Source organism: Melanaphis sacchari, unplaced genomic scaffold (assembly GCF_002803265.2).
Source record: "Melanaphis sacchari strain LSU unplaced genomic scaffold, SCAv2.0 Contig43_pilon_pilon, whole genome shotgun sequence".
Taxonomy (NCBI): Eukaryota; Metazoa; Arthropoda; class Insecta; order Hemiptera; family Aphididae; genus Melanaphis; species Melanaphis sacchari.
Window position 1 is genome coordinate 3,068,287 of NW_020271284.1, and position 13,184 is coordinate 3,081,470.

The 13,184-nt window shown below is 25.2% G+C and overlaps 2 protein-coding genes across 3 annotated transcripts in view; one reads left to right on the top strand and one right to left on the bottom strand.

The window, feature by feature from the left end:
- Positions 1-967: 967 nt before the first annotated feature.
- LOC112597822 (trafficking protein particle complex subunit 11) lies at positions 968-9,375 on the top strand. The gene is made up of 21 exons (XM_025344041.1): positions 968-1,278; positions 1,403-1,566; positions 1,775-1,954; positions 2,015-2,188; positions 2,255-2,485; positions 2,539-2,680; positions 2,948-3,121; positions 3,200-3,278; positions 3,345-3,399; positions 3,471-3,669; positions 3,745-3,941; positions 4,018-4,198; positions 5,033-5,145; positions 5,463-5,695; positions 5,764-5,906; positions 7,048-7,272; positions 7,336-7,487; positions 7,618-7,699; positions 7,764-7,907; positions 7,967-8,146; positions 9,139-9,375. The coding sequence occupies exons 1-21, from the start codon at positions 1,069-1,071 to the stop codon at positions 9,178-9,180; spliced, it is 3,300 nt and encodes a 1,099-aa protein (XP_025199826.1). The 5' UTR covers positions 968-1,068; the 3' UTR covers positions 9,181-9,375.
- Positions 9,376-12,195: 2,820 nt separating this feature from the next.
- LOC112597836 overlaps positions 12,196-13,184 on the bottom strand; it is a 30,086-nt gene continuing 29,097 nt past the window's right edge. For both annotated transcript variants that reach the window (XM_025344063.1, XM_025344062.1), the window contains one exon: positions 12,196-12,453. In XM_025344063.1, coding sequence (XP_025199848.1) covers positions 12,258-12,453 — 196 coding nt within the window. In that variant the 3' untranslated portion in view covers positions 12,196-12,257. The remainder of the gene's footprint in view (positions 12,454-13,184) is intronic.

Consider the following 13,184-nt stretch of genomic DNA (forward strand, 5'->3'; position numbering starts at 1 on the left):
CGTTTATACTACCTACCTACCTACCTGATATTTATTATTGTCGACATTTTAATATTCTTAGTTATTTTCAAAATACAAAAAGACCAAGTAATAGAATTTTTATTAACCAGTGGTTTTAATACTTCAACGTACCAACGAACAAAAAAATCAATTGAATCTTAATCGCCCAACTTCTCATTGATTATTATAAATGATCGCAGAATTGAATTAAGTAGATAACAAAAAAATTTAAATAATTATATCATTAAACCAGTGGTCGTGGTTCCCAACTGGTAGTCCGTGGACTCGTCTCAAGTGGTCCGCACTTTAGTAACAGCATAACGTTTCCTCGTGGTTTTTTTCAACCACATATTTATGTGAGCAAGGATTTTCCTCGCAATCGTTTATTAAAAAATAAACAACGAAATTGTCTGAATTCAAGTGACGATAATATGCGACTTACACTAAGCAATAGCATCATTCCAAGAATGCCACAACTGTTCAAAGAAGCGCACACTAATAAGTCACATTAATTACCTAAGTACCTATTATAAATTTCTTCAATTTTTTTTTAAATTGAATAAGACTTAAGTTAATTAATATATGCCCGTAAAATGTAGGTAACATTTGAATTTGTATTACCTACCTACCTTATTAAACAGTATAAATTAATGTATTCAACAATTATTATTAAAAAGGGTTTTTCTTGTTCATTGCCTTATGAAGTTTATGTTACAGAATTTATGTCTCTCCAGAATATTTACTCACGAGCCGCTACTGTTTATAATATATTTATTTACAGCCCATATTTACGTAGTCTGTACCTACTTTACATTGTAATTTGTAAATATTTGTGATAACTGATAAGGCCTATCATTTATATTCCGTAGATGATAACGAATTGTGATAGTGTGATACTATGTTTTTTAATTATAATACTATAATATTATTATAGTAAGTAGTAACTATTAAATAATAATAGTAACTATTGTACTGTAATTATTCATAATCCATAATTCTAAATATTTTTAATTCAATTTCTTGTCCAATATTTTTACTTCATCGCACATTCCGAACAGTTGACGCAACATGGTCGATTACAAAGAGTTCGATTTCCCAGCCGAATTGTGCTGTTCGCCCAGTCCACTGATCGCCATCGCCGGCCTGGATACAGTTAACAATACCATCCATAGGACAATTTGGGATGCTTTCCACAGCCCTATAGGCCGTGACAGCCGAGCTGTTTTAAATTTCTTTCACCTTACATCTGAGTACAAGTTTCCTAGTTTGAGCGAAAAGGTATATAATAATGTATTATTAATAAGTCACTAATTTGACCCCATCTGAATCAAACCAATCAAACTTAACCAGTTTACGTTACATCTGCTTTTCTGAAACTTACTACACTATTTATGTTTTTTAGAGGGTGATGCCTTATATTCCAAAAGGTATACTCAAAAGAAATTGGCTTGAAAAACATATTCGTTATGATCCTGCTGTGGTAGTAATTTTTTACGACTGTGATTGGAATGACGAATCGTGGAATGAAAAAATCAGTGAATGTTCATCCAGAGTCCAATCAATTAGGTTGTTGTTTAATATTATACAATTAGACTTACTTTAATAATCAATAGTTTATGGTTTTCAATCTACTTGTAGTGATGTTTATGTTTTTACTATAACCATTTACAACTTGTCAACCAAAAAAAAAAAAAAAAAGTTTTACTCTCAACCATTCTTAGAAACTATTATTTTCCTATTAACTACCCTTGTTGTATTTACATGAAATTAATAGGCTGTCTCTGGAAGGAAGGAAATCAAGAATTGTTGTAGTCTTAATACAAAAACTAATGCCTGTGGTTGATGACACTATTACTACTGAAAGAGCTGCATCACTGTGTGAAGCTTGTACATTGAATCCAAAAGCTTTATTTATACTTCCAATAGTAGACAATATCCATGGCTATGCTATAAGGTAACATCATTTTAATACACTTATATAAATCAATTATTATTTATTAATTATAAAACTTAGGTTAGAAAATGCATTTTATGATTTGGCGCAGAATTATTATCAACAACAAATCAGATCAGTTAAATCTAAATTAGAAAATTTAAGTAAAACCAGTCATCAATATTTAATTGTTCGTTATTCATTCAAAATTGGATTTTATAATGAGCTTAGACAAGACCATCATAATGCTCACAAGTTAGTATGCTATTATATTTTACATTTCTAATATTTTAATTTGTTTTGTCAAATGTTCATATTTAGGCACTATCATCAGTGTTATATGTCTTTATTAGAAATACGCACTTTTGACACAAACATCTATGAAGTGAAAGTTGTTGCTGCATACATTGTATACAAAATAAGCAGATTGTTGTTTGCAATGAAGAGAGCTCGAGATGCATTGACTCAGTTTAATTCCCATATAAATGTATTTAAATCAATGATAGGACCTCCAGAATTGATGTTTGAACACTATTCTTGGTTATCAAAACAGTAAGTTTTCACATACATTATCCAATCAAGAATAAAAAATTATTTTTTTATAGATTTTCAATGTTTGCATCATTATTTGATGAAACAACAGCTGAAAGTTTCACTGCTACTCAAGCATTAAATCCAGGATTTTTCTTTAAAGAAGCTGCAGACTATGCAAAAAAGAGAAAAAGTAGTGCTCATGATATTTGTCAGGTATTATGACTATAACATATTATTTTTCTGTATTAATTTCACATTAGAATCAAACATCACTTATTTATAGAAATGTAAACATTTTCAGTAATTTTTATGATTATTTGATGACTTATTTCTTATAACATTTTAAGCTATTATAAGCTTAATAATTCTAATAAGTTATATAGTATATAATTTATTATTTATTTACTTAAAAATAAAAATTTTATAAATTTTACAAAATACTAAATTAAATAAAAATAAAATGGTCATTGTGTTATCTAGGATGCAAATGTTTACCCATCCAGTAATCCATTAAAAGAATGGAATAATATTGAATTTTATGGTCAAAGGCCATGGCGACTTATGAAAACTCTCAACAATTTAGATTTTGATACTATCGAAGCTGATGGTGTTCAAGCTCTAAAATTTTATGAAAACACCAAAGTTGATCATTCAGTATGTAGTTAAGACAACCAAATAATAAATTACCATTTATCTTTCACATATTTAAAATTATTTATTAATATTTTTTAGAAAGCAATCATCAGCTTCTTAGGAAATGCAATGAAACAATTTAAACATTATAAGTGTCCTAGAATGAGAAATTTAATAGGTATTTTTCTAACAAGTGTATATTAAATTATTTTCATGTAAATGTTTATTTATCATTTAATTTTAGCTGTACAGATGGCTGATGAATATTATAACGCAAAGGATTATAGCAAAGCTCTTACGTAAGTACTTTTATCAATTTAAATTTATAACAGAATTATTGATATTAAATAATTACCATTTTATAAATAAGTTTATGGAGTCACATGTTGTGGGATTACCGAGACGAAGGCTGGGAAGCAATTGCCCACGAACTAGTAAATAAATGTCTGAAATGCGCATATTTAACAGCGAGTGTTCAAAATTATGTAGAACTAAATCTAGAAGCTTTAAAATATTACAAAAACATTGATCTCCAAAAAGCTTTAAACAATATTGGTTCGATAATACAAGTAAATATAATATTACAATAAATAATTTTGAAAACTTATAATATTAACATATATTTAAACAAAATATGTTTTTAGAGAAAAATTCCAGAACCTGAAAAAACACTTAATGAATATGAGAAAAATATATCCATGGAAGAGTGGCAAAAATGTGACTTTATGCGATCAAAATCTGTTTTGGAAATAGATATGTCTGTTACAAATTCTACAGTTGATACCAAAGTTATTCTGAAAGATGTTTCATGTGATGGAATTGAAATAGATATCTTTATCAAGTACTTTATCAACATAAATATAATATAATATCTATCATACTGTAATTTAATTTAAACCAGTTTTGTACTATTTCAGGGCTAATTTTCCTATACTGGTGCAGTTTTCAAAACTTATAGCTTGTGTTACTTGCATTGATAATACATATGATGTTGAGGTCTGCACAGATAGCTCTAAACTTATTTATGGAGAATCAAAAACTCATACATATACTTGCAAATTTGTGCCTTCGCCAAATGATGTTGGAAAAGAAATCACTGTAAGTATTATAGTACAATAGTGAAATCAGTTTTGTTCATATTGTTCAAATGAAAACAGACAAATTCAGTCGGTTTCAAATAAGAGGTTAAAGTACTGATACTTGTGCAAAGAAGAGTTTTAAAAATCCTAGAAGAATTAATTCAAAAATTATTAAAACCTTTTTTTTTTTTTTTTTTATTATATTACAATAAGGTACTCCTAGCTTACGCTATCTATACCTAGAGATGAAGATAAATTAAAACCTAATAAAGTGTGAAAAATTATGCTTATTATGCTTGCAGTAAAAGTTTAATTTTTGATGCTAGTTGAAGTGTGTATATCTGACTTTTTTTCATTCAATGGACAGTAAATACTTTTTTTACTTTTGTGAAGTACCAAAAACAGTACATCGTAAATTACTGTTACACTTTACATCAGGGGTCCCCATCAATATTTTTGAAGGACCGCAATAGGAACCTGAAAATTACTCTTTATGGTAGTTCTAAGCCTAACAAAACATAATAATCATTGTCACAGAAATATCTATGAGAGGCCAAAACCTGACAAAAAAGTGTAATTTGTGTAGCTTGTGCCTTTCAATTTCAATCTTGATAAAAATACATCTCACAATTTATTACAATAACTCGCTTCCCACCTTTGCTACAAAAAATACTATATAAATACATAAATTATTAATATAGTGGTAATTTTTTTTCTTTTTGTCTATTTTCACATTAAAAAAACTGTCTTTGTTTAGCTATGAATCAAGCTATTGAATTATTAAACTATTTAAATATAAACTGCTATCATATATAAGTTTTTCCTGAAATAAAAAACTTTTTTTTTTTATTAGGTTAATTCTGTTAAACTACAATTGGGAAATGAACCTGATTTTCCAATAGTTTTGAAATTCTATAGTTCAATAAAGAAAACCAAAAGCTTTGAAAGAGAAATGATTAATTTCAGGTATTTTTACATCATAGATAATAATAGTGATGTTACAAACGCTGATTTTTAAGAACAAATCAAACTTTAAAAAAGTATATAAATATAATATGATGATTAAAAATATTATATTTATCCTAACATTTAATTAAATGTTATATTTTCTTTATAGTTCTTCATCAAATTTAGAACAAATTTTAGATTTTATTGGTTTGATTCTATTTACATATTTACAATTAAAAAAGCTCAACATGCAAATTTACAGTTTGTAATATCACTAATATTAATTTATTATTACTTAATTTTAAATATTTTACTCATTTTCATGATTATTTAAGTTTGTCTAAGGCTTCTGATGATGAATTTGAACGAATCAAACAGATAACATCAACTACTCTAAAACCAAGAAGTTCAAGACTAGGCATGGAAATCAAACATAAAAATCCAGCACTGTTATTGGAATGGTATAAAGTGTCCATTTGTTTGACAAATTTAGAAGATCGACCTGTTAGTGATGTTTGTTTAAATTTCTCACTCAATCGCAAAAATAATGAAAAAGTTGAACATTTGAGTAAGTATACGATATTAAACAAAAAAAAATTATTTCTATACCTATTAACATTTATCAACGATGTACAGCTGAAATATGTGAAGATCCAGATAAAAATGTATTACCATTGCCTGTAGATTTTAAATTAGACAGTATGCCTGTTGGAGACCAGAAAACTCAATCATTTTATGTTAGATTTTCAAGTTTAGACACTCGTTACTTTCAACTTATGGTCAGTATACATTTTTTATTTTTTATTTTATTGTAAACCATTTATAAAATAAATCAATATGATAAAAACTAAAAAAAGTAGTTATAAAAGTGTTCAAATTAGAGAAACTTGAAAAAAGTTTGAATTATTAGAAAATTTGTAAATAGTGTTCAATTTATAGGTGGAGTACATAAATTTATTATTCAAATATATTTATGAACACTTTCAGTTGAAAATGTTCATTGAAATAGAAAATAATTCGAAGGTTTGGTAAAATTAATAAAACTATAGAATATAAGATATTTCACTAGTTTTGAATTTCATTTTTTATTACAAAATTATTAATGTCTGTTGCTATTAATTATAATAAAATATCATCATTTTATTTTGATTGTGAATACAAACATTTCTAGTAAAAAATAATTTAATTTATTTGTTTTAAAGACATTAAAAAATTTTTCATGAATAAGTAATAAGTAATTATCATAAAATCATTATTTTGTGTGAATAAATTTCAATGATACATGATGACAACACAGTTAACATTTTAATCATAATAGACATTAAAAAAACATTTTCTAAATGCAGTTTAATACTATTAATTACTGTTATTATTTTACTTAAAAATTTTAAATATTTAAAAATGTTATATATTGCTGCTATGTATATACTTTTTAATGGTTCATTAAATGAGCATTCACATATCTAGATGATTAACATTTCACTACATAGGACCTTTTATAAAGTGAATGTCCACATATAAAAGATTTCTTCAGCTAAAGATTTATAATTAAGTTTATTTATGATAAGTATCTAACCACATTAAAGAATTTTGCCATTTCATGTTGAACTAATATATTTAATATATTACTAATATATCATTACCTAAATATTTAATGTATGAAACATGATACAATAAGTTGTGATTGCACCATTATAGTTATTATTACATTTCATTTATATGTTAATCCACTACAGATTAATAGTTTCAAAAGGAAATTATTTGAATGTTTAATGATGCTCATTGTCAAATTAATTAAAAATTACTTTTATTTAACATTTTAACCCATCATATTTTATTTGAACTCTCTGTTAATATGTATACAAACTATTATCAATTAATTAACCAACAATATTATACTAATATTTATTATTATTTCAGATAAGCTATTCAATAGAAGATAATAATAGAACAAAAATTGCTTGCGTAAAAGATGTTGAAATAATTATAGATGTGAACATTGTATTTGACATAACAGTTACTTACATGTCTTCCAAATTTGAACCTGTATCTAAGGTGTATGTTAATGAACCATTAATAGTGATGCCAAACATAAAGTGTCTTTCCCCATGGCCAATATTTATAGAAAATACATCTTTTCAATTGGTAAATCTTATGAGAAAAAAAATTATTTAAATCAATCTAGAAAATTTTCATTTAATATTACAGGCTAAACATGTTAATATTTCGGCTGGTGGTTACCAATCAGTACTTAATGGAGTACTTTTAGAATCTGATGAATGTGCTTCAGAAGTAATATGTATAACACCCTCTGAGTTTAGTGAAAATATTTTAGGTTGTTTCACTATAAATTGGAAAAGGTAATAAAAAATATTATAAATAACTAATAAGTAAATATTTAAACTAATTTGTAATTTTGTTTATAAGCTATAAAATCTTCATTTTTATTTGAATACCTACTAATTTTTTGCTTTTTTATTTTTTTGTCAGGGCTAATGTGGAAAGTGAATGTAAGAGTGGATATTCAAGTATAGAATTACCTAAAATTATTGTTGAAAAATCTACATTTCTGGTCAGTTATTTTAAATTATGTGGTTTTGATACTGAAGAAAGTGATGGATTAATTTTGATTTTAGGTGGACATGAAATTACCAGCTCACGGGTGGCTACATACACCAATGAGTGTTGTATACTTTTTACATAATAACTCTGAATCACTACTTACATTAGATGTATCAATGGAAGCAAATGAAGCATTTATGATGGCTGGACACAAAGATGTATGTATACAAATATACTATATAATATCAATATCATACTTAATTGTATATCATTTTAGATGAACGTCACAGTTTTGCCTGAAAGCACATACAAGTTGCATTTTAATCTCTATCCTCTTGTTGTTGGTGTGTCAACATTGCCAAAAATGCACATTGACTGTACTTCTGAACCTAATGATTTTAAACACATTTTAAATGATGTATTAGTTAGATCTTTACAAACCCAAATATACATTATGGTGAGTAATATTATTGCTTTTTAGCACATTGACTGCCAGCAGTTGCATGGATATTTTTCTTACAGAGCCATGTTCTATTTTTAATACCATTTTAAAGTAATATAAAATTGTTACATTCTTATTATTATTATTATATACAGATTTATTTGTTTATTAAATAAAACTCATTATTTTAAAATTTATTAACTTAAAAAAAATTTTTTTTACTTAATTTCTTATCGAAATAAAAGAACTTTTTTGAAAAATTATATTTTTTAATATATTTTTATAAATTACATACATTTTTAATTACATAATTAAAGCAAAATATTTTTTAGATTATTTTAATGTATACAAATTGAAATTTGAATGAGTATTTTATAAGTTATAAATATTTAGAGTTTAAGTGGGTGGAATGAAAATACTCTGTAAAATGTAGTCTACTACTCCACTTACTTAAACTTTAAATACTTATAACTCATAAACTACTAGTCTAAATTTTGACTTTTATTGTAACAAAATACTAAGAAAAATATTTTATTTCAAAATACAAAATTAAAAATGTATTTTGTTATTTAGAAAAATAAAAACATTAAAAAAGTGCTGTAATTTTGACTGAAAATTAAGTATTTTTAATAATTTTTTTTTTAATGCGGTAATAAATTTTTTAGTGCATATAATATAATCTGTTTAAGACTACTAATATATCTTTCAATCCAAAATTTTCTCCTCTTTACTATCATCAATAAATATTTATTATTAGTTCAATGCCATGGAAAATATCTATATTTAAAAATAAAATGTGTGGTCATACAGTATATAGATAATGACATAATATAGATAACATGGTGCAACTGCCAGCGTTTATAAAAATACTTTTATACTCTGATACTGTGCTTGTGATTGCATGGCAGTCAATGTAAATAAATAAATTAATAATTATATTCAATACAAAATAAATGTGTGATACTTACCTTTATTAAGTTTAAATCATTTGGGTTTATAATTTTCAGCCCAAACACTTGCCAATTCAAACAAATGAGGTTTTGAAATAAAAACAAATATACTTTATAAAGTTACTTTTATTATTATTTTTTTTTTTTTTTGTTTATTATGGTTGATATTACAATTTTTTATCCAAACAAACATGCAATCGATTTGCTGAATATTTATAATATTAAATGTATTTAATTTTTAATTTTTTGCGTCATTATCATGTTAACAATTGAAATGTGTTACCTACTTATAAGTCATAGCACTGTTCAATATATATTTATTTATTTATTTTAAGTTATTATAATATTGTCTATTATGTTATTATTAAAACTATATAAACATTTTTTTTAAATGTATTAGAAAAATTAATATTGAATACCATTTAATGCATTACTATATTGTATTTTATTATACTCTAGTCTATATTAATTATAAAATCATTCATTATGAAAACCTATTAATCTCTTTCAAAATAATAGAATTCTATTTACTATAAAAGAACGAATATAAACCATTCTATTATACATAATAAAAATGACAATGAAGACTATATGATAAATGTATACATGATAAATTAAACATCAATACACAGAAGTACAGAACATTAAAGATTTATTAACAAATATACATCATTTAAGTAACCAATGCAATTGAATTTTTAGAAAATTAAGAAAAAACGGGAAATTTGACACTAAAATAGTTAAACAAAATCAATATTTTTATTATGTCGTAGTCCAAAACCGAATAACCATAGAAACTTGAAATTCTCACCAATTGTTAATATTATCATTTTTTATCATGGTATGATTTTCAAAATATTTTACTTGTTTTTGACTTATTTATAGACAACTGATACAAGATTTCTCATAAGTTGTTATAAATAAAAATTTAAAAAAATAAGTCGAATGTAAATTCACAAAAAAAATAATAATGACACTGAAACTTGGGAGACCGGTTATATTACTTATATTATTTATTATTTTGTACCTCTGTAACAGTTCCTAGACTGACTGCAACTGTTTTTTTTTTTTTGTTTTTTTTGTTTTAAAAGTTTTATTTATATGTTTTGTTTTACATTTTTAATTTCAAGTCCAAGTCTAAATAAATAGGTTACAGCAAATACCTAATAATGACGATAATATTACGAAGATATTATGCTAGATTGGTAATAAGTAATAACACTTGGTAATATTGACATAGTAATTTCCAGCTGCGTTATTTGTTCAATAAGCAAAACATAAATACTCATTAAGAGTTATTGTAGAAATTTTAATAAAAGTAATAAAAGACACATCAGATTTCTTATTACAGTTGGTAATATATATTTTAATTATTGTAATCTACAAGTGATAGTAAAGACAGAACAAATACATAGGTAAATATTATACAACATAATAGATAATACAAAAATATTATAAATATATTTAAGTGTTTGTCAACCGATATTATTTTTTTGGTAATTTGTATTGTGTTCATGAGATAAATAGATATATTACATAATACATTATTAATAGTGTAGAGTTACCTGTCTTGGTAAATTTGCTGACATAGTGTCGAAATGGTGAAATGACTGTCGTACCGGTAACTACCCATCTAAACGATAATATGATATCTACCTATTTTTGTGACAAATGGACAGCGTTTAATAGAATAACATTGAATCGAATCATTGAATCCCAAGTACTGAACGAGTCTCGCAAATACTTTTGGGTTACTCGAAGTCGAGTCCGACAAACATTGTTAGGTAATTCGAATCGAGTCCCTTCCTTTAATTATAATAGTAAGTATAAAAAGACAAATAATTAAAAAATGATAATAAATAAATATAAATTTTACCTAGAGAATAATTTTTTATCGACAGTAAATAGTTATAGAAAATACTAAACAAAAATTGAAAATTTGTCATACTTATAAATATTTCAAAAAGAGTTAAAATTTTTTGAAAATTTTATCACAGTATAAGTATTGAAAATAATAATTTGGAAAAAATTTTAAGTACATACTTATCTTATTATTTTTGGAAATATAACGAAATATAACAAATTGTTTGAAGAGAAATATTTATTTTACTGGTAACTATCTAAACATACACTCCATTTTTCACTCGCAATAATTTAATAATTAAGTAAGAATTAACTAATTGTGTGTCATCGGCTATATAGGTATAGTTATGAAATTTTATCTTTACTGACTCAATTCAAATATATTAATGTAATAAGCTGAGCTCACAATTCAAACACATAAAAGTAGCATGGATTCAATTCAATATCACTGATTTAATGCGCTAGTACATTTTAAGGGATTTGCGTGACACTCAAAACTGGCCGAAGAATAAAATGTTGAGTTGTTTTTAGTTGTAAAAAACGAAAAGTTTTTAAATTGGTATGTAATTCTCTGCAGTAATCCTGCTAATACACAGTAATATATAAAAAAAAAAAACATTAAAAGTATTTTACTGAACGCATTTATTATATTTACACATTTGTTTAAAAAACTGAAGACAACAGAGGTAACTAATTTTTATAAATCGTATTGTTATAATAATTAACATACGTAAAACATATTGTATACAAAATTTTTAATATATATATTTTATATAGATTTACCATAACAAAAATAATTCACTGACGTGATTGCGATAATTGACATTACTTGGTTTTTAGAACAAGTGAATCAAGTTTAAATTACTTTGTTTGTAATAATATATTCTAGTATATTATGCAGTTAGATATTATTACTCTTTATAAAAATCAATAGTAGGAAGTTAATTTATTACACGTGTAATGTAGGTTTATATAGTAACTATTAATAATTAAAATTACAATACACGTTAAATTATATATATATATATATTAATAAACTTATAATAATTATTGAAGATTGTAAAATACAATGGCAACTAAGTTTTTGAGAGATTATAAAATATAATTCTCATTAAAATTAAGTACAACTGCTGCATAATGCGTGTACTTACTAATATATTAGATATATATATTATGTACACTGTAGTATAAATATATCTTATTTTCAAAAACAGGTGAAATAAATTAACCTTTTCGAAATATATGATATTTTAACTAAATAATAGTATAATATATAAATATATGTATATATATTGATATATTTTAGAAAATTATTATTTTCCAGAATAATGTGATCCAATATTGGATGGCGGTCCTCTCATGTGTGGATGGTGTTTGGCGGTGCCCGAGTACCGACTACCTGGTCGTGAGTGTACTATCGCATAATGATCGCTATTTGTCGACATGGATCTAGTTGAATTCATCGTAGAGCCACCAGATACGTATCCTGGCTTACCATTTAATGAATACCTAAATTTAAAAAAAGTAATCAATGATCAAAAATAATTTATTACAATGTTTTATCAAATTATAATTCAAATTGAAAAATCAGAAATTTCTAATAATGTTCATAATAAAATCGCAAATACTAGTAATTATTTTCGAATTATTATTTTCACCATATCATTTATATTTTGCCGAATTTGATTAAATTATTTAACTAAAAATTTTTCTGAAAATTTTGACGTATCAAAATCAAAACTATAAACGACCAAATTCGACAAGCAACGAGAGTAACGCGAGATCTTAATTAACAGTAAAGGGGGGAGGCGTTTGAACGCAGAATTTCTGATCAACACAAGAAACTCTTTAAGTAGTAGGTACAATAAATTTCGAGAATTTCAACATATATACGGTCTTAAAGTATGTTTAATGATCCCATCAAAAATCAAAATTTAAATAAATTCGTCATTATAATATATTTATATATATTATATTATAATGGGAATGAGCATGCTTGGCGAATCACACTACAGAAAGAAGTAAAAAAAAAAAATGTGTTACAATGAAAACAAACTCAACGAATAAAATAGGACCAAGTCAGAGTTAAAATAATCAAACGAGAAAACCATCTGAGAGGACGAAGGATATAAATATGAAGATCTCTGTGGCCGGTGCGGGGTAAATGCATTATTTTTATCCGCTCGACATGTGAACGCGGCGAAGGGGATGGAGATCTGCGGGGGTGTAGAAATTTTATC